At 36.7% G+C, this 26,121-nt stretch overlaps 1 protein-coding gene across 3 annotated transcripts in view; it reads left to right on the top strand.

Moving 5' to 3' along the window:
* GRM8 (glutamate metabotropic receptor 8) overlaps positions 1–26,121 on the top strand; it is an 863,233-nt gene that overhangs the window by 664,537 nt on the left and 172,575 nt on the right. For all 3 annotated transcript variants that reach the window (XM_017873818.1, XM_017873820.1, XM_017873819.1), the window contains exon 8: positions 13,499–13,635. In XM_017873818.1, coding sequence (XP_017729307.1) covers positions 13,499–13,635 — 137 coding nt within the window. The remainder of the gene's footprint in view (positions 1–13,498; positions 13,636–26,121) is intronic.

Raw genomic sequence — 26,121 nt, 5'->3', positions numbered from 1 at the left:
CCGATTTTCCAGGTGTTGTGTGTCTCAGTTCCCCTGGCTAGGAAAACGGATCCCCTTCCCCCTTGCGCTTCCAGGTGAGGCGATGCCTCGCCCTGCTTCAGCTCTCGCTGGTCAGGCTGCAGCAGCTGACCAGCACCGATTGTCCGGCACTCCCTAGTGAGATGACCCCAGTACCTCAGTTGAAAATGCAGAAATCACCGGTCTTCTGTGTCGCTTGCGCTGGGAGTTGGAGACTGGAGCTGTTCCTATTCGGCCATCTTGCTCCGCCCCCTTCTAATGTGAACATTCTAAACAGAATATTAGCAGATCAAATCCAATGGTGAATAAAAATACAAATTATTGAAATCAAGTTGTGTTCACTCCATGTTTCCATAACGTAACATTTGGAAACATAGAAATATAATTCATTACGGTAACAGATTAAAGGAAAAAAGATTGCTAACATTTAAAATATATTCATGATAAAAATATTGGCCGGGCACGGTGGCTCAAGCCTGTAATCCCAGCACTTTGGGAGGCCGAGACGGGCGGATCACGAGGTCAGGAGATCGAGGCCATCCTGGCTAACATGGTGAAACACTGTCTCTACTAAAAAATACAAAAATCTAGCTAGGCGAGGTGGCGGGCGCCTGTAGTCCCAGCTACTCGGGAGACTGAGGCAGGAGAATGGTGTAAACCCAGGAGGTGGAGCTTGCAGTGAGCTGAGATCCGGCCACTGCACTCCAGCCCGGGCGACAGAGCAAGACTTTGTCTCAAAAAAAAAAAAAAAAAAAAAAAAAAAAATTAGTTCATTTAGAATATGAGGGACTTTCTTAAACTGATGAGAAGGGCACATAAAAGGCTTAAATAAATATGATAATAACTGGGGAGGGAGGCATTCTTTTAAAGTTAGAAAAAAATGTAAGAGTGTTCACTATTGCCACTTCATGTTAGCATTGTAGTGAAGGTCCTAGATAGTACAATAAGAAAAGAAGAAAAAAACATTTAGGCTGCAAGAATTGTTAAGGGAGAAATAAAAATGTAAGTGTTTGCAGATAAGTTGATGTTTTCCATAGAAATTAAAAAATCTAGAGATCGATTTTGAGGTATAATAAGAGAATTTGCAGTGGTTTCTCAAACATGAAACTATTGACATTTTGGATAATTTGTTGCTGCAGGGCACTGTCCTGTGCGTTGTGGGATGTTTAGTAGCATCTTTGGCCTCTTCCACTAGTTGCCAATAGCATCACCTTCCCAGTTGTGATTATCAAAAATATCTCCAGACATTGTGCCAAATATCCTCTGAGGGACAAAATCACCTCTAGTTAAGAGCCACTGAGCTCCTTATAAGACTGATACAGAAAAAGTTAGCTGCATTCTGTATACTAGCAGCAAAGTAATATATAATGTAGTTTAAGAAACATTAACAATAATATCAGATAATATTATCTAGGAATAAATATACAAAAATGGTTGGGTGCTATGGAAAGAAAATTATAAAACCATTTTAAGACTTATAAAAGAAGGTCTAAATAATGGAAGCAAGCAATACACATGGATAGGAAGATAATACAAAGATATTAAATCTTTCCCAATTGATTTACAGATTTGATAAATTCTCCAATGATATTCCATATGGTGCTGTTCATGGAAATTATTAAGACAGTTCTACATTTTAAAAATATTTTAATAGAGACAGGGTCTCGCTTTGTTGCTCGGGCTGGTTTCAAATTCCTGGGGTCAAGCGATCCTCCTGCCTTAGTCTCCCAAAATGCTGGGATTACAGGCGTGAGCCACCATGCCAACCAGATTGTTCTACATTTTGTATGGAAAAGTGTAAAGCAAAGAAAAGGTAGAATACTTCTAAGCAAGAAAAATGGAGAATTTGTCATACTGCTTTGTCTTATTATAAAACTTTAGTAATTTATATTGAACATTGGTATTGGGTCAAGGATGGATAAATGGGTGAATGCAATAGGATAGGCCAGAACAAGATCCATTTACAGATCTTAGATATAAAACAGAAGCATTGCTCCAGCCAGTAGGAAAGAGGGGATTATTCAACAAAAGAACTGAAAATGGCTATCCATACAGAAAAATAGTGAAATTGTATTTCTACTTCATATCCCATACCTACTATGGTAGGGATATCAACTACAGGTATATTAAATGAAAATGTCAACAGCAAAATTTAAAACTTCTTAGTAAAACATGTAAACTAATAACTTTTAGACTTTGGAGTACAAAAAGAGATTCTTATATAAGCCATGAGAGCGTTCACTATAAAGACTGATAAATGTGACTCTTGTAAATCCAGATGGAAAGAGAATCTTTCTTTTTCCACCAACACTGTGGACTAGTTGATGAAAGACCTTTTCCTAGTACAGCAAATTTGAAAACTTTGGGCTATATGTACACACACATACACATTTTTCTCATATTTATAATCATCACTATCAGAGATACAATAATTAATAAAGCACAGTCGTTTGTATAATGGAAGTCATATATATATATTTATATGTAAAGTATTTAATGTCCCCCAGAAGAAATAATAAAGGGCTTCAAGTACATAAGATGAAGAGAGGATTTCTGTTACAGAATGAAAATATATTAGATTTAGGGTATTGTAACATATTTTGGTTTGCTCTCAAATTCATCTTAAGATATATTACCTAATCTTACCTAATTGTTATATGTTCTTTTTTATTTCTTTCCTTTAGCCAAACATTTGATATTTTAATAGTGTCTTTGGTTACTTTTCTTACAAGAGATTTTATTTAAACCTCCCAATTCATCTGCTTCCCTGAGGTGTATATCATGGAATAATGGATCTTTTCCTAGTTTAAAAGTTTAATAAGCTTATTTGAGTACTATAAATGCAATTATAGGTTCTATTTCTATTTCTGAAATCGTGCTATTCATTAATGACAATGACACTTTGCAATCTTAAAGCACCTTTAATCCAAGGATCATAAAGACATTTCCACAGGAGAAATTACTATTGTGAGCTCAGTTTTTTGATAGATCAAGAAGAAGAGTTGGTTCAGAGAATTAGAAATGCCATTCAACTACATTTCTTGTCCTGTCTTTTTTTTTTTCTACCACTTTCAACCTGAAATTGGGCACACATTTTTAATACCTCTATATTTGTTTTTTATGGAAACAAATTGTGTATTTTAGCCAAGGTAAATAAACGTGGATACTTATCCAGTGCAATTATGAAGAATGATTACACTTTCTCAAGTCCATGTTATATTATATATATCCACATTGAAGTGATGAATATTAACTCTTAAGGAGAATCTGAAACAAGTTGTTAATCCATGCCAGTGTCTGATAGTCACTCTACACTATTCTTGAAGCTTTATAATGTGACGTGAAGTTAAACATTTATTTCCAGATTTAATATGATTTCAATTATTCATTTAATAACTGTTCATTGAGAACTCACTAGTTACTTGAATGTTATGGGTGTCTGCTGGAAGAAATAGACTGACAATCTGTAATGACTTAAACAGAATAGAAGTTTGTTTTATACTCACACAATTATGCTAAAGGGATGGTAGATTAATAGGTTAGTAGCGTGGATCTTCATGCCCTCACTACTGGAATCCAGCCTAATGTAAGTTCTGTCATTTTTAACATGTAGATGCTCAAAGTGTCCAGCATGACATTTTCATTCTAGCCAGCCAGGAAGAGAAAAGACCATAGAAGACCACTTAGGGGGTTTTAATGCACTTCTAAGTAGTCCGTATTACGTGTGCTCACATTTGATTGTCTGTAACTAGTAATTTGGCCATGCCTAAATGCAAGGAAGACTGGAAAGGGGTAGCCTAGCTATGTGCCCAGGAAAAAGATAATATGTATTTGGATGCTCATCCAATAGTCTGAACTATATATATGATGGAGAATGTGATAGAAATATTTTCGACAATCACAAGCATATCATCCAATGATTTATATCGATCAGTTAAATAAATCATACATTTTTAGATATTTAAAAGTACTCTGAAGGCAATAATGTGTGTAATAGTGAATGACAGGGATAGGAATCAGGCTAAGTTAGATATGGGGATCTGGCAAGACTCTCTTGATATCTGGGGTGGGATATGAGTGATGAAAGAAGCAATCAGAAGACCGAGTCGGGAAGAACACTGGAAAGAGAAAACAGAAAACAGAAAATCCCTGAGAGAACAACCTTCATGTGCTTGCAAACAGAAAGAAGACCAGGTTGAAAGGAGTATAGAAAATGAGCAAGATCAGATAAATAAGAGACTTAAAGGCCATGACAAGCCTTTGTGTTTTATTCTAAGTGAAATGGGAAGCCATTGAAGGATATCAAGAAGAGTGATAGTATTTAATTTGTGTTTCACTGTCATTCTGACTGCAGGGTAGAGAGTGGATTATTGTTCAGTGTGAATGCAGGATACATGCTAAGAGTTCAGGGAGAGGTTATAGTAGCAAAGACAAGGTTAATGGAAGAGGGGGTAAAAAGAATGGGCAAATTCTAGAAATGTCCTGAAGATAGAACCTGTCCATGCATTAGATGTAAGCTTTTCTGAGCAACGGGTGGGAACAGGTTCTCTCTCTGTCACCCAGGCTGGAGTGCAGTGGTGCTATCACAGCTCACTGCAGCCTCCACTTCCTGGACTCAAGCCATCCTCCCAACTCAGGCTCTTAAGTAGCTGGGATTACAGGTGTGTGCCAGCATGCCTGGCCTAGATGTGGGTCTTGTTTGTTTTTACCTCTGGAGCAGCTTAGATTTTATTTTAGGATCTGGTCTCCAGATCTGGCATCCACTGAATCACACGTCAGTCTTTGGTTGGTCCACATGCATTTAGGAAAGAAATGAGTGAAGGGGGAGTTCAGTCCAGTTGAAGAGGAGGCCAGATGAGAAAGGCTCAGCAGTGAGCCTTCATCCCCAGTGAACGGAGTGTTGGAGCGAGGGAGCAGTGGCTGCTCAAATAATCTGCCTTTTAGACCTGTATTGTTTTAATATGGTCAGCACTAACCATGTGGGTGTCGAGCACTTGAAACAGGGCTAATCTGAATTGTGATAAGCTGTAGTATAAAGTATACGTAAGATTTTGAAGACTTAGGAAAAAAGTGTATAAAGTACCTCAATATTTTTATATTGATTATATTTTGACATTATATTTTCATATGTTAGTTTACATAAAGTATATTAAAATTAGCATCACCATTAAAAAATTTAGGCTTTTTAAGAAAATAATTTACATTTACAGAAAAACTGAATGTAGAGTACAATTTCTATATTACACCCCTCCACACACACAGTTTCCCCAACTGTCAAGATCTTGTATGAATGTGGTACATGTATGAAAGCTAATAGATCAACATGATACATCATTATTAACTGAAGTCCTTAGTTTACATTAAGATTTAGTCCTGTGTGTTGCTATAGATGTGGGTATTAAAGTAGGTTTTGAATTGATTGAATGGATGGACAGTAATCAGCGGCTTACTAAGTGGGGAGGACTGTCTGAAGAACATGTTTGTAATATGTAAGAATCAAGCATTGTGTCTGAGATAATTATCAGACAATAATGTGGAGATACAGATAATTGGAAAAGTCTGCATTCAGGGCTAGACATATAAATTTGAGACTCATCAGTGGAGGAATGAGGTTAAATTTCAACTTAAAATGTGTCAAAGAGTAAAAGAGGAATAAGAAAGTGGAAAGAATGAACACAATTTTACCATGAAGGAGAGTGAAAAATGAGGCAGTAGCTGAATGAGTCTGTGGGGGTAGAGTAATGGGTTTTGGTTGCTTTCTTCTTAAGATGAGAGCTATTAGAACTGATTTGTAAATTGATGGGGATGCTTCTGCCAAAAGTCGAAATTTGTGGATGTAAAAGAAAGAAAAGAAAACTGTGAACAGAAAGTGCATGGAAGGTGAGAGTGATGGGACCCCAGCACCAGGGGAGGATGTGACTTTGATTGGACCTGGGACATGTGTTGCATCAGGAGGGATGGGAGAATATGTGTGTGGATGCAGGTAGGCAGTAGAGTTTGTGGTGGAATGATGAGGACGTTTTTGTATTGCTGCCTTTTGTCAGTGGGAATGCATGAAGCAAGCCAAAGTGATGGGGAAAGGAGGGTGTTGGATACGTGAGGGGTGAGAATAAGTCATGAAACAGTCAAATATTACCTAGAAGGGAGGGAGAACTGGACCAAATGGGAAAGTGTGATAGGATTGCAGAGCAATGCTGATTGTCCATGTGAAATCTGAGGGTATGAATTTAAAGTAAGACCAGACAGCAGGGACAAGGTAAAGCAAGTGAGGCACCTAGTATGCAAAATTCAGGGAGACAGACTCCCTCTTGGAGCCATGCCCTGGGTGTCTCATTTGCCTCAGCCTAGTCCTGGTTTTGTCAGACAATAAAATTTTATCATTTTGTCAAAAAATGTTCAACTGCTTGGATGCAGGCAAAGAAGATATACAATTGAATTTAATCATTATTGTGATTTTGATAGAGCGATTCACTGGACAGAGAGAAGCACAAGAGAATAGAGGGTATTCCCTAGGAAGATCATAGAACATGTCTAGGAATAGGAGAGAAGAGTCACTATCATGGGAGCGAAGCAAAGTGACAAAACGGGGTGATTAATGAATTGGTAAGTGGAAGAAATCATAGAATTGTTGCAGTGAGGTTGGAAGGTGGTGTCTAAAGAGGAAAATTTTGGAGATGATATAGTTACTAGACAAGACAAGTTCCAGAGAGTGACTATGACAGTATGTGTCAAGAGGCACAAATGAATTTTTTTAAAAAACTGAGGCCGGGCGCGGTGGCTCAAGCCTGTAATCCCAGCATTTTGGGAGGCCGAGACGGGCGGATCACGAGGTCAGGAGATCGAGACCATCCTGGCTAACAAGGTGAAACCCCATCTCTACTAAAAAATATAAAAAACTAGCCGGGCGACGTGGCGGGCGCCTGTAGTCCCAGCTACTCGGGAGGCTGAGGCATGAGAATGGTGTAAACCCGGGAGGCGGAGCTTGCAGTGAGCTGAGATCCGGCCACTGCACTCCAGCTCGGGCGACAAGAGTGACACTCCGTCTCAAAAGAAAAAAAACAAAAAAACTGGTAATTGGGGCCAGGCTTGATGTATCATGCCTGTAATCCCAGCACTTTGGGAGGCTGAGGCGGGTGGATCACCTGAGGTCAGGAGTTCAAGACCAGCCTGGCCAACATGGTGAAACCCTGTCTCTACTAAAACTACAAAAATTGGCCAGGCATGGTGGCACATGCCTGTAATCCTAGCTACTCAGGAAGCCGAGACAAGAGAATCACTTGAACCCGGGAGGCGGAGGTTTCAGTGAACCGAGATGGAGTCACTGCACTCCAGCCTGGAGGGACAGAGACAAGACTTCATCTCAAAACAAACAAACAAACACACATACAAAAAAGGTAATTGGAAATAAGTAAATCTAAATCTGCAGCCATGTTGTTGAGTGATGAGTAAATGATCCTACCACCAAAAAGATAACAGAAATATGGTTGGAAAATACAGTAAGTCACATGCTAAAGGCTTCAGAGAATTGGGGTAAGTAATTGATACATATAAGGGTGAGTAATTGATACATATAAGAATAATCTAATTCCTAAATAATAAAGCTATAGCATGATTTTAATTCAAATATGTGAATCCATTTAAGTGTAATAAATACTTAGTAAAGTAAATTGGATAAGAAAGGAGAGCATGAATAATTGAGAAACTGTTGAAAATTGCTACTTCCTATGGCATTTTGGTCAATGACAAATCTCACATATTTATTCTTCATTTAAGGGTGCTAAAAATTACTAAATTAACTGATCTCATTTCTAGCTTTCTTATTTTTTTCCTGCTTTTCCAATAGCTTAGGTAGTGATGAGCAGGATAATAAAGTTTTGGTAGCAGAAGGGGAGGAGAAAAATAATAAACTTGACAATAAAAAATCTGAGAGGATTGCACTTATAAAAGATTTATAATTTTTGCACATAAAGGTGAATGCAGGCCTGGCATGGTGACTCACACTTGTAATCCCAGCACTTTGGGAGGCCGAGGTGGGCAGATCACGAGGTCAGGAGATTGAGACCATCCTTGCTAACATGGTGAAACCCCATCTCTACTAAAAATACAAGAAATTAGCCAGACGTGGTGGTGGGCGCCTGTAGTCCCAGCTACTCAGGAAGCTGAGGTAGGAGAATGGCATGAACCCGGGAGGTGGAGCTTGTAGTGAGCCAAGATCATGCCACTGCACTCCAGGCCGGGCAACAGAGCGAGACTCTGTCTCAAAAAAAAAACAAAAAAAAAGGTGAATGTATTATTTTTACATTGTGTTTTGTATGGTGTAAGCAAGAAAATGTATACCAAAGGGGCATAAGTGCAGCCAAAGGAATGGAAGATGATGAGTATTGGCGTTCATTGCACATCTATTGTGTACCAGTCATATACACTGTCATCTCATGCAATGCTTGTAACAGTTTAGGAAGGTTGGGGTTATTATACCTGCTTGGCAGATGAGAAAACAGGCTTTTAAGGAGGGTAACTTACTCAGATCACACAGGTAATTGGTAGGGTCAGAAAGCAGACTCTATTCCCTGTATCCCAAGCCCATATTCTTCCCCTGCACAATATTTAAAAGAGCCAACATTTTCAAAAAAAAAAAAAAAATCTTTGTTGAATGTATTGTTTTCCCTGCAAAACCATGTTGGAGTGTTTGAGATACCTACGAATAAAAATATTTTTTGACACATTTCTTACCGAACAGAAAATATTCAAGGAGATGTATGACCTCTAAGGGTAGCACCTGATGAGTAGACATTACCTCACAATTCCATGTTGCTTGTTTCCATTTCCTCACTAGCAAATGTGGATGGAAAAGTTTGTTTGTTTGTTTGAAGACAGCATCTCGCTCTGTCACCTGGAGTTGGAGAGCAGTGACACCATTCTAGTTCACTGTAACCTCAAGCTCCTGGTTTCAAGCGATCTTTCCACCCCAGCCTCCTGAGTAATAAGGAGTACAGGCACACGCCACCATGCCTGGCTTATTTCTCTTTTGGTAGAGATGGGGGTCTCACTGTGTCATCCAGGCTGGTCTTGAGCTCCTGGCCTGAAGAGATCCTCCTACCTCAGCCACCCAAAGTGCTGGGATTAAAAGTATGAGCCACTGCACCCAGCCTGAAAACTATTTTAAAAAATTAATCCACTTTTGGCTGGGCACGTTTATTCATACCTGTAATCCCAGCATTTTGGGAGGCCAAGGTGGGAGGATTGTTTGACCCCAGGAGTTCAAGACCAGCCTGGGCAGCATGGCAAAACCCTATGTCTACCAAAAATTACAAAAATTAGCTGGACATGATGGCACACGCCTGTGGTCCCAGCTACTCAGGAGAGTGAGGTAGGGTGATCCCTTGATCCTAGGAGGAAGATGTTGCAGTGAACCAAGATGACACCACTGCGCTCCAGCCTGAGTGACAGAGGGAAACCCTGTCCTCCACCCTCCTCAAAAACAAAATTAATACACTTCAAAATTTATGAAATACCTAAAGTATAGGATGGAGAGAAACAAAACAGGAAAATATGAGCATAATTTATCATATAAAATATGTGTGAATATTGCTTAATCAAATATATTTAAATTATATTTCTTACCTGTGTTGTTATTAAACCTTGATAAATTGATGACTATATTAACAAACATCTGTCATTTGAAATTTTTTTGTGGACAAAAAAATATTTGACACTTAATTCTGTTTCTTAGAGTGGCCAGTTTCAGTACAAACAATGATATTTTTAAAAGATGGCAAACTTGTAGGAATTATTAAACAGCTAACGAGTTAGTTCCTTATGGCTACTCAACGATGCTCTTTCTACATCGACCAGAGTTCTATGGCAGTCATTTGAAATGAGTCAATATGTAATGGAATCAATTCTTCCTGAAAGAAGTTTGAAGTAATTCAACTGCAAGCCTAGTTTGAGACTAGAAATCGCATTAGGAAAACAAGATGCAAAGGTGATCAGTAATAAAAACCACTTCAGCTACCGGTAATTAATGGAGAGCCCATTCAAAGATATGTCAAAGTTTCCCTGTGGTTTCCCTAATGTCACATTAATAGCAAGGTGAGAGGATTTATTTGTTCTCTCCATTTGTGAATACAAAAGATGGGAGGAAATATACATGAAGTTCATAATGTCACGAAGAGGGAAGCATGGATTTGCTTGGGATCATTAGTGGATGCCTCTTTCATGCTTTCCTATAATCTATTGATTACTCGCTCAGGACTGGGCACTGTGTTTGCTGCAGTGCTTACAATGATAATAGATACTTTTGCCTTTCCTAAGAAGACCATAGCTTTGTGAGGATTGCAGAGAGTCCACCCAATGTTGAACACATAGTGGGCTCTAAAAAAGGATCTGTGGAATAAATGTTTGTTCAGGTATGGGATGGATAGTAAAAGTCTGTGGAGTGTTGCGAGGGCTTTGATATTGCATGTTAGGACATAAAGAGGTGGTTGGGCACCTTCCCCAGGGTTGGAGTAAGATGAAGCTTCTATAAGTGCATGGACTTTGAACCATATCTTGAAGGAATTATATAGAGAGGGGTAAGGAGGAAAGAGAATGGGAAATTAGAGAAAATAGCATGAGCAAAGACAGAACGGTGAGACAGAGCATGATGAATTTAGGGACCTGCATTTTAGGTATAGGTGGCATTGTGTTGAAAGAGAACAGAGATTAATGAGAGTGACATCATGGAAACTTACATGCTCACTGAGTTTATATGTTCTCACATAGACGGTGGCTCTCAAACACAACATTTCCATAAAACAACAGAAGAAATTATAGTTAATACGTAATATGATGTACTAAATGTTTTATATATATTGATTCATTTAATCCTTATATATCCCTCTGAGGTAAGAATTGCTGTTAGCCCACTGTATAACTGAGAAATGTGAGATATAGGGAAATTAAGAAATGCACTCAAGATACTACATCAATAAGTGACAGAGTGGCGTTTGAACCCAATGATCTGTCTCCAGAACCCACACTCATAACTGCTTTAGAATATTGCTCCTTAATACACTGTCAAATATAGTGTAACTTATCTTAGTAATGATATTCAAAGTATCTAAGTTGGAAATTATTATATTTTGTAACAATGTAGCTCTCCAATGAGCTCTCTTGAGAGGCTTTCTTGACTTGGATATAGAAACAGCTAGCACATTAGGAATTATGTATAACTCAGGGTATATTCATGGGAATGTGTTATACACGTGACATATTTCATCTTAGGTACTGTTACTGTAAAAAAGATTGGGGACTGCTGTTGTGGAATATAAGGAGTCCCTTGGTCAAGGAAGTGACAACTTGGGATATTTGAAGTAGAGAGAATTAAGTATCCCTTTATTGAGGAGAGAATATGCAATTAAAATATTTCAAAGTTATATATAAATGTCAGGAATTGATCGTGTTAATATGAAATTCTTAACCTATGTGTTTTTCCAGTCAGAAATACCTTCCTCATTTGAATTTCAATAATCTTTTGTCTAGCCATCACTTAGAGAACTTTCAACATCCTTTCTATTACTATGTGTTGGTGTGCACTGAAAATAAATGTGGAGTGAATAATTATCCCCATACACTGTTCTAAGCACTTGACAAATGTTGATTATTTAATTCTCACAACAACTCTTTGAGAAAAGTATCATTATTACTCCCATTTTACAGATGAAGGAACTGAGGATTTAAGAGGTTAACCTGCTCGAGGTCACTAGGAGCTGAGGAAGGCTTTGGTCAGGTTTGGCAAATAGGTTCCACGTGAATATATAAGGAGTAGCTAAGATAGCACTGCTTGATTGGAGAGCTCTTATTTTATTCCCTGAGTAATGTACATCTATTGATTTATATATAAAGTCATTTCCCATGTGAATTAATAATAGTAATAATAATTTACATGTATACAGCTCTTTTAGGACCTCAAAAGTTATCCATATTTATTGTTAAGTCCCTGTGGCAAGTGAAGGAAAAGGGACATACACAAGTTGTAGAAATCAATGGGGAGTGGAGTGAGCCTGGACATGGAACTTCCAATTCTGAGAGCAGTGGTCTTTCTCCCATGTGGTGCTATCTCTTGCAGCCTCAGCAGTTCCTGATGATACCAGATATCTGTAGTCTCATCAGAGAACTCACACCATGATTTTTTAGGAAGAATCAAGAAAACAGAATATTAGACATCTGTCCATTAAATACTGAAAAAGTATTCACATTGTTGCTATGTGACTCTGATTAAATTTATTTACAGCTTATTGTCTTTTTTGATAAAGTCATCAATTTGTTTGATAAGTTAAATATTTTGGAATTTTGTGATGGCTGGTAATTAGGTAAACAACTCTACAGATAGAATAAGAAACTCATTATAAGATGGGAATATGTACAGTTGACTTATATAACTATTCGTAATGTATACTTTTGGTGACTATAGTATGAGACAGAGATAACAAGAAGGGGAAGCTCTCTAGCACATTATAGAAATTAAATCCAATATCCTGTGAGAAGAGAGTCAGAGAAGAGGCCTGCAGAGAGAAGACAGACACTAAGAAAAGGGATTGGTGTCATGTGAATTTTTCAAGATAGGAAAGAATAAAAAAAAAAAAATGTACAGAAGCCTAAAAGCTGTTAGAGAAAAGGAAAATCTATATGGATAGTGAAGCTAGATGGAACAAGAAGACATTGGGGTGGTGATCCATTTCTACTCTTCCCCTGTAATTACATGAAAGTTAGTGAGAGGGAAAGTAAAAGTGAGCAGAAACTATTAAGAGAAAAGATGAAAACCTCTGAAAGGAATGGAGTTTAGAAAAGACTACAGTTCTTGCATCCTGCTGCTCTGCCACTCTTAGACCTGTCACTGTGAAGGGGGAGAACATTTATGATCTGAGCAGAGTTGAGACTTCCCATAGATCACTACCTCACCCATTGAGAGGTTCCCAACAGTAGACCCCATTGCTATACTCTGGGGCAGAAGTAGCAGAGGCACAGGAACTGAAAAGGCAACTGCTTTAGAGAGTTTAGAAAAAGCAAAAGTCAGGATTCTGGCCAGAACATTCTCCTGCTGTAATTTGAATTGCTGTTAGTAGTTCGAATTGTACAATAGCTGTCATGCTTCAAAACATTTACATTTTTCTCTATTAACTATCATACTATGTAGCCAGTATTGAATACTCAGGCTATCAACTTTTATTTATTTAGCTGTTATGTGCATTGCTTAACTTGGATACTCATCATTTACTTTCTAATGTGTACAATAAAGCACATCTTACTCATGTATATATGTCTAGGCTTCTTTTCATGTAAAAGATATTATGCTATCAAGAATGACCTTGTATGGATTGCAATCTTTGTATCACTTACTGCACACAATATATTTTTATCTACCATTCCTTCTAAAAGAAAAATAAGCCCAGTGGGCTATCTTACTAAAACTTTATTAACATTGTTTTCTAAATCTTTATAGGCAGTGCTGGCACTCCTGTCACTTTTAATGAAAACGGAGATGCTCCTGGACGTTATGATATCTTCCAGTATCAAATAACCAACAAAAGCACAGAGTACAAAGTCATCGGCCACTGGACCAATCAGCTTCATCTAAAAGCAAGTATCATTATAAACATCTATTAATGTGTGTAACTCTCCAGGAGGGATGCTTTATTTTTAAGTATATAACTTTTGCCAGAATAGATTTTCCCCATAAATAAACTTTTAGAAAATGTATGACTTGATTCTCTCTTCAATTTTGAAATGTTATGGACATTCTTGAGCCTCTTTAGAGAAATCTTCTGATATCTGTAAGAATTTAATGAATGATCTGATTTTTTTTTTTCTGTAATTGACTATACACTTAGAGGAATTTTGCCTTTTATGAAAAAGAAATTTGTTGTAATCTTTGTACAATTTTTGTATGTCTGTGTGTTGGAGGTGGGGTGGAATTGACTGAATATGCCCTCATTTATAAATTTGGGCTTAAAAAAAGGGCACATCACCTTTGCCACATCACAAGGCGAGACCTTCTGGCTATATCAGGTTGATGGAAGTGAATCATACTATGCGTTTATATTGCCTCTTTCAGTTGCAACACCAGGGAAGGTTGATGTATCCAAGGGTGATGTTCAGATTATTTAACAGCCTTTAGAGCTACCTGCTGTTTTTGTCTACCTCCGGCACTCTTCAGGTCAAGGTCCATTAATTCTCAGTTTCCACAAGTGGCCATGTGAGGGCGACTTGAAGAGCCCAGCTGGAAGCAGGTTCCCAAGACCTGGGTTTGGTGCCCAAAAGCACCTGGGCATTTGCCTGGAAGGTGCCACACCATCACCCAGGGTTCTGTTTCTTTCGACTGGAATCTGATAGGGACCCAGTGGGGTTAGCACGTGGGGATGGCTGTAGGGAGGAGGAGCTTTATCAGGTGTCCAAGACTGGTGGGCACTCCCTCAGAGGAACTCTCTTAAGGCAGAGGTCTTTGGGGGATTTGGGGAGAGCTACTAGGTACCATCACTCTTCAATCCTAAGGGGCTCTGGAACAGGAAACCAATTCTGAACTTGATGGATAAGGGAGGTCCAGGAAATCAGTGCACAGGGCTGTGGATGCTGAGGTGGGGAGGCCAGGGAGGGTAACATCTACTTACTGTAAAGATTATTCGACATTTCAGCAGCCCTTTGCCACATATTAGTGCACACTGGCTTTTTTAGGTATAGAGAAGGTTGGAGCACGTTCTGTAGTCTCAGCCGAGGTTTGGAGTTCATTCATCCAGCATCTCCCACAGAAATGTAGGACTATTCACAGAAATTTGGTGGCCAAGAAATAACTACAAGAACAGTAGACAGTAGAATGTTTTTAAAATGCTTCAAATAAACTAGGAAAATATTCTTCTTCTGTTCTATTTTTTTGTGTATTCACTCTTTCCTCTAACAAAAACATCTCCTCTTCTTGATTATCAGAGCTACCATAATACTGTGAAAGTGTACACATGCTTTCTCATGTTTGAACCTAATCAGAAGACATCAATTTGATATTTTTAATCAATTTTTTTCTATTTCCAAATATGTCCCCCAAAGTGATATGTCTATGCAGCACCAGTCACCCAAGTTCTCAGAAAAGTAGATGATGAGAAATTACAGAACCAGAGAGATTATGATTTATTTTCTTCCTGATAATTATTACAGCTATGCATTTAATAATGCACAGACGGCTTATGTTTCTAACTATTGTAGTGATACGTAAGGCCACATATCAATACTTTACTACTTGTAGGTGCTTCATGAAATCTTATCCATTGTTCTGCAATCCAAATTGACATTTACTGAAACATAACTTTGATAATGCTACAGGTTATTGATAATCAATAGCTTTTTGACAAAAGCCCTTTTGAAAGAGGACCTATGGGAAACGAAATAAGGCAGAAATGATTTGACAAGGTCTAAGATAGGGAAGCTACTTTTGTCTGACTTTTATTAATGTCAAACTGCCTATCATTAATATATTCTGATGATTAGGGATTTACACAGCAAAATCAAATGTTTCAGAAATATATGCACTAACATACAATACCATTACATGACATAATTTTACACACAAGTACACATATATACCTATCTCACCATCTACACATAATGTAGTTATAAAACTTTCTATTGAATCTCAAGCTGCTCTTTGATGTACATTTAACAGTGCATGAAAGTTTTATGTTTATGACTGTGTTATTGTTCATAAAATGTATCAAAACAATTTGTGAGAATTATTTCTCATGCATGATTATGATCATTTGTAACTAGATAGCACTGCTGGTTTTACTGAAATGGAAAATGCAGCTCTTAGAAGAAAAAATAATAAATTGGACTGTGGGGAGAGGCTATAAATTAAGAATTGAATTCTGAGGATTATCAGGACAAATCAAATGACTTTTATCCTTAGGAGTTGCATTAGTCACCTGCTTGAAGGTGGAGTATTAGAGTGCTTGGCAAGCTACTGATTTGTTAATGTTCTGCTTAGATCTGTGGCAAAGTACTAAACAAATCATTTGCCTCAGTTTTATCATGTCTAAAATGAAAACAGTAGCACCCACCTTATATGGTTGTAATAAGCATTAAATGAAATAATGCAATAAATAACTTTGCCCCGTGCTTGGCACATCAGAGGTCTATAAATGTTGCTTGTGATTAGTCCAATATCTCAATATTCCACATGGTCAGTGAGAGACATGATAGATAATGAGTGTACTGGGTAAAGTGAAGGTCCCATTAGACGAGGAACTTGAGTTTGTGTGAGAAAGTTCAGAGACAACCTTTGCATTCAAAATGGTGACTGTTTGTCCCCACAGCCAGTCCTTTCTGCCTGTCTTTGACATTGGCCTTAATACTTGGAAAATCTCTCTGCACTCAAAAAGTAAACTTTATATAAGATAAATTTATTTTCCTGTGGTAACATGTGGGTAGGTATCATCCTCATGTTTTGAATGGATTTGGTAAATTCAGTCTGTGCTCATACTCTGTTAACAGGTGTTGAGACTAGAGTGAATAGGTGAACCCTGCTCTCAGGGCACTCATGGATTAGGAGAGACAAACGCTCGGACCAACCATTCTAGCGCAATGAAGCAGGTGCACTGATGAAGGTATATATACGGGTTTGCAATGGCAGCCTAGAGAGAGGTTCCTAATCTGGCCCAACCTCTGGTGGGAATTGGCACTGTGGCCAAAGGAGGATACTGACAAGAGGATTTACTCTTCTCCATATACTCCATCTCTTCTTGTTCTATTAAACCAGATTTATGATAGCTTTCACATTCTCAATGGTAAGCATTTATCAGTCAGTTATTGGATTGAACTCTGCTTGTTTTCAAAGAGCCAGTTTTTCTGGCTGAATTCAACCATAGTATAAATTTGCAGAAAGAGGGTATATGGTTAGGCATATTTGAATGCAGTAAATTTGCCTTGAATATCTCTTAGTGGATTGAATGAATTTTGAAATAAGTAGATTATTCTTTTCTTTTCCTGGAAAGTATATTAGGTATTTCATTTCCTCCAAAGCATTGTCTTTATTGTTCCAAACATTACTGTTTCTTTTTTCTTTTTATGAAACTGACATATGTTCTTAATTTAGCAATTACAATCAGCATAATTTAAGTTTTCTACTCAGTAATCTCGGCCCACACATGAGGGGTGTATTGTCTACCTGAGAGTGAATTAGAACGAATGATTCTCTCTATTTTGTTAGGCAGAAACTCTCAAGAGGCAGGTGGTCCTTATTAGTGATTACAAAACATATTGTAACCTAGAGGTTCAGAGTAAACAGAAGAGCCTGAACTGTGAAAAGAACAGCCATATGCTGCTCTGTGTCCACAGGGAGAACGTGTCTTGGGGATAATGTATGGGCCAAAAATAACTCAGGACATTTTTTTTAATGCTTTTTCCAACCAGATCCACTTTTCTTGATTACTGTAGGAATGAAACATATGTTTTATTGTTTTCAATATATTATTCTTTTATAATCAAGGAAATAAGTTGAATATAAATGATAAAAACAAAGAATAGTGACTTTACAAGGTGTCCCAATCACAATGATTAGTGGCAGAATGTAATTTGGAAGGGTGATTTGAAGGAGAACCTGATTTAATAATTTTGAACCTGATTTAATTTTCAGTGGATGACGCCATAGAAGAAAAACTTCTGACAGGGTACTGAGCTTTGAGCCTCAGTTTTCTCATCTAAGTGTGGTAATAGATACTATTATGAATAGTAAACACATGTGGTGGTCAAGAACAAAATCTCAAAGTCAAAAAGAAGATATTTGAATTCTGACCTTTCATTCAGGAGCTGTGTAGCCTTGGGCATGTGACTTAGACTCAGGTTCTTTATCTACTTACTTGATAGAGTTCTTGAGATCATCAAGGAAATTGTATGTACAAAAATCCTAGAACATTGACTGGCACATATTAGGTATTGAATGAATATGATAAAAATTTTTGTTTTGTTTTGCTAGTACAACCAGCCTACCAAAGAGGACCTTTACTGGGTATTTCAGTATGAAATCAAACTGAAGCTGTATTTGCAGTCTTCTTTCTGTCTTTATTCTGATGTTCTGAATAGGGAGTAGCTGTAAAGAGAGGTATATGCACCATGATAACTTGGCTGTTTACACAATAAGCCCAAAGTATTTGTTTTGATATTTTAAAAAGTAGGCTCTATGATTCAAATGCTTTGGAAAAAACTAAAACTTGAGCAAACTTTCTGATGGAATTTTACTCCACAAAATTATTCTTTACCACATACCTATAGTACAGTATTTATTTTAAATGAATGTATGTATTTTCTTATAGATGATCAGTTAAATATATATGTGCTATATATATATGTATACTGGGGCTTCCTTGGCTTGCTTGGAATAAAAAAAGGGAGAATTCCTGAGTCTCCCCATTTGTCTCAGGGATTTTTTTTTTATTCTTGATAAACATCAACTGTTTCTTTTTAATATGAAAATCATTAATTTCATCAATTTCATAGAGGAACAGCTTTTATATAATGAAAAATATTAAAATGGTTTTGAAGTAACAATGGACTGAATAGAGTTGAAACAGTGTTTGAGAGAAGACTTGACCTTTGTTTGCTTTGTTAGGAAACATGCATTTTCTCTTTGCCTCTGTCTCCCTGTTTGCAAAGTTGCTTACATGTGAAAATGTTCTTTCCTATGATTGTCAGTGCACACACATACATACATACATACACAAACACATATGTGTATATATAAACATATATAATAGATAATAAAAAAAATATTATATATATATTTGTTCACCCTATGAAATAAGTATTATATGAAGCACTCCTTTTCCTACATAGCATAAATGTGAGTCAATTTCCTGGGCCTTTTCTCTATATTCTGTTAGAACTTTAAATGCCACTCTAGTTCTTAATTTTGTACTCCATTATGAAAATACTTTGTTCTGTTTCCTTTCCTTGCAACAAGATGATTTTTAAAGCTGTATATTTGTTTATTAGATGCTAATTGATTATTTTCAAAAAGTCATTTTGAGGTCATTACTTATATCTCTGTTTATGAGATAACAAGATATAAGGTAATAATATGATTTGGTAAAATCATATTATTCACAGATTGAGCAAATGTTAAGGTGATTAAATTTTAACTACATTCTTGCCAAGCCCAGAGTAAGTACTCAGTAAGTGTGTATTTAATATGTCATGAATAATATGCTGATCTTTTCTACATATTGACTGAACATAGATGGATGATCCAAGATTATCTATTAGGAAGTGCACTCATGCACAGATTATTTGTTCAGTGATGTTCCCTGCCAGGCAGGATGAATATCCATGGCAGGGCATCAGTATAAAATATACAGTCATCCCTATGTAGATATGGGGAATTGGTTTCAGGACCACCACATATACCAAAATCTATGCATGACGATTTCCCCCAGTCAGCCTTGCAGAAGCCATGCATATGAAAAATCAGGCCTTCTTATATGCAGGTTTCACATCTGCCAATACTATAGTTTCTGTCTGTGTTTGATTGAAAAAAACCAATGTAGAAGTCATACACTCCAAACCCTCGTTGTCCAAGGGTCAACTATATTTCCAGATATCAACAGATTTCTAATCCATTAAGGGCAACCATGTAGTCATAACTACAATAAATGTATAATTATACAGGTACAGATTAAATAATAAGCTATTTGAATTCATTGGTTTGAATGTGAATTCAAGGAATCAATGATCACCTTAAACTAGGGACATTGGATAGTTTCTTGACATAGATGAAATTCAAACTAGACTTTAAATTATTTTAATGGTCAGAAATATTTGGAAGAACATATAGGCCATTAAAAAAGTATCCATTCATCTATCCACGATTCATCCATTCATGTATTCATTTTGTAAAGCAGAGCCTCCAGTTTGCCAATGCTGCAGTGCATGCTAGGATGGTTTAGAAGTGTCTCAGATTCAGTTCATTGTGTCATCCATGAAGTAACAGGACTATGCAGGTTCAACATCCAAGGATATGTCTCTCTCATGAGCCCATACTAATACATCCAGCTGTGTTCCTTTATTCTTTTTCAACTTTAAACACAAATTCATAATTAGCAAAGTATTATCAGCATTCACAAAGAAATATATTCTCTCTTGATCTAGAGGCTGGGGAACTAGAGAACTGTGCTGGTGTATCTGATTTAAAACATTTCAGTACAAATGAGTCAAGAAGACCCCAGTAGTTAGATGGCCTGACAGGTGCAGCCTGACCCTTCCCTTCCATTCTCAGAGAAGCAAGACAATTGGAGGCAAGGAACTTGTTCTACTTGGCTTTATGTCTTTAATGATTAGTATAATATGAGACTTACTAAATGTTCATGAATAAATTAATAAACCAAAAATGTAAAGCACTGTTATCTTTACAAGGCCAAAAAGGTGAGCTGACCCTATGATACTGAGATAATGTATAACCGAGGAGCACACTGTAGTAAGGGTAGAGCTAGAAGCCATTGTCAAGGTAATCAAGGACAAACTCCAGAATGGGTAATCACGTTAAAAGATCCTTGCAATCAGGCCAGATAGAATCTAAGGGAAAGTCCAAAGTTACAAACAGGAGCAAGAGGAGTGCATATAAGCGACCCAGATAAAATTCTAAGGGGCACATTGTTATTATTACCAATGGCTTTGGCTTCTATTCTTGCCCATGCCATTCGCAGACCTTCAAATCCTGCAGATGGCCTTAGAGTTACTGAGTGACTTCTGATAACTGTCTTTGAGGAGCATTTGCCATTGAATGGGCAGATCTATTCTGCTTACACGAGGACTTCATATACAAGTTGTTAAGTATAATAATACAGATGAGGACTGTTGTCTAGGTTTTCATAGAGAGCTAGATAAAGGCTCAGTTTCTTTACGGGACTGAGTATGATTCTGAGCTTCCAGAACAGAGGACAATCTGATCAGAGAACATTGTGGGGAATGAAGAGAGATAGCTTGAACTTAAATTCTACAAGACCTCATATACCATGAGAACATTTTAAGATATTTTTGAGCTACAGTGAGTTTTTCAATAGAGAGATGCTCATGTTTAAGCTTCAGGAGAATGTCTTTGGCAGCAAAGTGCAGATTGGCTGGAGAAGAGGTAGTTCTGTGAGCTAAGTCAAGGCTGTAATTAAGAGGTTTTTTTTCTATTTTACTTAATTTTTGGATAGATTCTCCCTCACCTATTTATCTACTTTGTTCCAGCCTTAATTCATAAAATATTTTGAAAGGCCTTACTAAATGTATTTATCACAGTAGGACAAATAAATAAGTGAGGACATTAGGAACAAGGGATAAAAAGAGTTAGTGAATTTTAGTTCATACTCAACTTACATTTTCCCAATAACAACAACAAATAGATTCATCTAGGCTATTCAGTAGAGTAGGTGAAATAATCTTGCCACTATTTTAAGAATGTACAAAACTATGCCATACCAAATCTGATTTAATCTGATTAGGACTTGAGAAGCTGAATCCAATTATCTAGATCCAGTTGGAGGCAGGTTTCTATGGTAATCTACTGGTATTCAGGGTGTCTAGTTGTTTTTCAGGGAGAAATGGGCATTGAAAACCTGTCATTATAAAAAAAAAAAAAAACAGGAAAAAACCACAAGAGTTTAATTAGTTATTTAAATAATAACTGAAAATAGCAGAAATGGAGAAGAAACAACAAAAAAGGTAGACTTCACATATGACTGAGAACATGTGATATTTGCTAATAGAATGGTGATTAGCAAAGTCAGGGAAGAATAGGGGAGGGGAATTAAGAAGGGTGGGTGGGAGTATAAAAATATAGTCAGATAGAAGGATGGAGTTCTAGTGTTCAATAGCACAATAGGATGACGATAGTTAACAGTACTTTATTGTATATTTCAAAATAGCTGGAAGAGAAGATTCAGAATGTTCCCAACATAAAGAAATGATAAATGTTTGAAGGAGATCCTAAATCCCCTGATTTTATCATTACATATTGATGCATGTATCAAAACGTCATATGTACCCAACAGATATGTACAACTATTATGTATCCATAATAATTAAAAATTTCAAAGATAGCAGTTTAATTAGAAAAGGAAAATCAAAGAAAGTGATGCTGCTTAAAGACATAACATAAAATAAGAAATGTGTTTTTATACCAGCACCAAAGATGGATAAAAGAAGCTGGTGACTCTAGACTTTTATGGGGATAATAAAGTAATAAAAATGAAAATAAATGGTATTTTAATCCTTATTTTAACCTTGGGAGGAGTAAAATAAGTACAATTTTAACATAACAAGTAGAATAAGTAAGGTTAAAATAAGGTTATAAACATAAAATGAAGCTCTGGAATAGAGGAATAACTGGTAAAAAGTCATTTTGTTATGGTAGATTTACATGTGAATCCTGTATCCTAGAGTACTTGTAAAAGCTCAGTGGGTTTCATCAGTGTTATGTGAAATCTAAAACGTACAAGAGAATTCCAACTAAGAATTGAAAAGTATTGTATATGAATTAAAATATGTAGCCTCCGATTGTAGATAGGCCAGTGATTTATTAGAGCAAGACAAAAGAATAATTAATATTTATTGACTGAATCAAAAATTTCTCATGACATCTTTCCTCAAAGCTTCCAATAATTAATTGGGGGAGAAGAGCCAAAAGCTAGGATCCTCCTAAACTCCCTATACTATGTTAATATGGTTATAGATGCCATATTTTCAACTGAAGTTACAGAAATATGCAACTGTGTATAATCTCTGGGGTTTGAGATGTAAAACAATGTTCCTCTTTAGATTATTTCTTTTTAGTTGTATATTTAAATGATGAAATATACAACAAGGACATAGAAATGTACTAAATTTTGCTAGTATTTGATTGCTTTCACTTGTCATAAAATCATTTTTATTGACATTATTGTGAGATAATTGCAGATATATTTGCAGGTATAGGAAATAATTGAGATTCCATGTCCCTTTTACATAGATTTTTCCAAAGATAACCTTTGCAAAATTATTGTACAGTATCACAACTAGGATATTGACATTCATATAATCTACCAATCTTATTCAGATCTCCCTAGTTTTACTTGTATTCCTCTGTGTGTGTGAGTGCATGTGCTTATAGCTCTCTGCTATTTTGTTAACCATTTACGTCTGTGTATGTGCTACCACAGTAAACATACAGAACATTTCTGTTACCACAAGGATCATTTATGTTGTCTTGTCATATCCGTATTATTTTCTCACCTATATGCCTCTCTCCCCAGTGCCTGAAAACCACTAATGTGTTCTCTATTTACATAATTTTTTCATTTCTAGAGTGTTATACAACCCCATCCATACGTGGGCAAAGGACATGAAAAGACATTTTTCAAAAGAAGACATACATGTAGCCAACAAGTATATAAAAACGCTCAACTTTACCAATCATTAGAGAAATGCAAATCAAAACCACAATCAGATGCCATCTCACACCAGTCAGAATGGCTATTATTAAAAAATCAAAAAATAACAGATGCTGGTGAGGTTATGGAGAATGTTTATACACTGCTGGTGGGGATGTAAATTAGTTCAGCCATTGTGGAAATCAGTTTAGAGATTTCTCAAAGAACTTAAAACAGGATTAACATTCACCCCAGCAATCCCATTACTGAGGTATATACTCAAAGGAATATAAATAGTTTTGTTTTTTGGGTTTTTTTTTTGAGACGGAGTCTCACTGTTACCCAGTCTGGAGAGCAGTGGCACTATCTCAGCTCACTGCAACATCTGCCTCCAGGGTTCAAGCGATTCTTGTGACTCAGCCTCCTGAGTAGCCTGTGCCACCACACCCAGCTAGTTTTTATATTTTTAATAAGACATGGTTTCACCATATTGTCCAGGCTGGTCTCAAACTCGTGAGCTGAAGCGATCTGGCTGCTTTGGCTGCCCAAATGTTGGGATTACAGGCATGAGCCACTGCGACCAGCTGGACTATAAATCATTCTATCATAAAGACAAATGGACGTGCATGTTAATTGCGGCACTGTTCACAATAGGAAAGACACGGAATTATCCTAAATGCCCATCAACAGTAGACTGAATAAAGAAAATGTAGTACATATACATCATGGAATACTACATGGCTACATAAAAGGAGATCATGTCCTTTGCAGAAATATGGGTACCCTATTAAGTACTATGCTTATTACCTTGGTGTCAAAATAATACGTACACCAAACCTCTGTAACATACCCTTTACCTATATAACAAACCTGGGCCAGGTGCAGTGGCTCACATCTATAATCCTAGCACTTTGGGAGGCCCACGCAGGCTGATTACTTGAGTCCAGGAGTTTGAGACCAGCCTGGGCAACATGACAAAATCCCATCTCTAAATAAATAAATAAATAATAAAATACCAAAATTAGCTGGGGTGGTGGTGTGTGCCTGTAGTCCCAGCTACTGGGGAAGGGGAGGTTGCTGTGAGCCACGATCATGTCATTGCACTCCAACCTGAGCAACAGAGCGAGACCCCTTCTTAAAAACGAAAAAAGAACAAAACCAAATGAACAAAATCCACAAACCAAACTTCACGTGTACCCCTGAACCTAAAATAAAAGTAAAAATAAAGTAATATAAAATTTTCATCAAAGCTGTGTAAACAGATCACACAGTATGTAAGCCTTTGGAGTTAGCTTTTTTTACTGAGCATATTTTTAAAAAATTTCATCCAAGTTGCTGCATTGCTTTTTATTGTTGAGTAGTACTCCAATGATGAATGTACCAAGGTTTGTTTAACCACCCACACTTTAAAGGACACCTGTAAAATAGTTATGAAGAAACCTGCCCTGAGCATTTATTGAACTGTATTTAGAGAACAGCAGGGTAGAGTGATGTCTTGTCTCAGAACTGAACTAAGTCATTTCTTAATGGACAGATAAAATTTATGTATTTACTATGTACAACATGATGTTTTGAAGCATATATGCCTTTTGGAATGCTTAAATCTAGCTAACATATGCATTACTTCACATAGTCATGATTTTTGTGATAAGAACACTTTATATCCACTCTTTTAGCATTTTTCATGAATACAATATATTATTATCTATAGTCACCTGCTATACAATAGATCTCTTGAACATATTCCTCCTATCTAACTGAAATTTTATATCCTATGCCCAATATTTCACAAATTCTGCCATCCTCCAACCACCCAAGCCCTTGTTAACCATCATTCTACTCTGTGCGTCTTTGTGGATTTCATGTATGAGTGAGATAGTATGGTATTTATCTTTCTGTGCCTGGCTTATTTTACTCAACATAATGTCCTCTAGCTTCATCCAAGTTTTCGCAGATGACAATATTTCATTCTTTTTATAGAGAAACAGTATTTCATTATGTATATACACCACATTTTCCTTATCCATTCATCCACTGATGGACACTTAGGTTGATTCTACATCTTGGCTATCATGAATAATACTACAATGAACATGATAGTGCAGATATATCTTCAACATACTGATTTCACTTCCCCTGGACGTATACAGAGTAAGAGATGGCCAGATCGTATGATAGTTCTATTTTTAATTTTTTGAGGAATCTTCATATTATTTTCCATAATGGCTGTACTAATTTACATTCCCACCAACAGCTTGCAAAATTCCATTTTCCCCATATCCTCACTAATACTTGTTACCTTTTTGATAATAGCTGTTCTATCATGTGTGAGGTGATACCTCATTGTGGTTTTAATTTGCATTTTCCTAATGATTAGTGATATTGGGCATTTTTTCATATACCTATTAGCTATTTGTATGTCTTCTTTTGAAAAGCGTCTATTCAGGTCCTTTGCCCGATGTTTACCAGGTTGTTTGTTTGTTTGTTTGTTGTGTTTTTTTTTTTTTTTTTTTTTTTTTTTTTTTTTTTTTTTTTTTTTTTGCTAATGAACTGTTTGAGTATCATATATTTTGGATACAAACTTTTGCCAGATGTATAATTTACAAATATTTTCTCCCATTCTGTAGAGTGTCTCTTCACTCTTGTTGATTGTTTCCTTTACTGTGCAGAAGATTTTTAGTTTTGTATAATCCTGTCA

Source organism: Rhinopithecus bieti, unplaced genomic scaffold (genome assembly GCF_001698545.2).
Source record: "Rhinopithecus bieti isolate Rb0 unplaced genomic scaffold, ASM169854v2 scaffold_7683, whole genome shotgun sequence".
In the NCBI taxonomy this organism is placed as follows: domain Eukaryota; kingdom Metazoa; phylum Chordata; class Mammalia; order Primates; family Cercopithecidae; genus Rhinopithecus; species Rhinopithecus bieti.
Note: the sequence above shows the minus strand (reverse complement) of the source record. Positions and strands in the feature narration are given on the sequence as shown.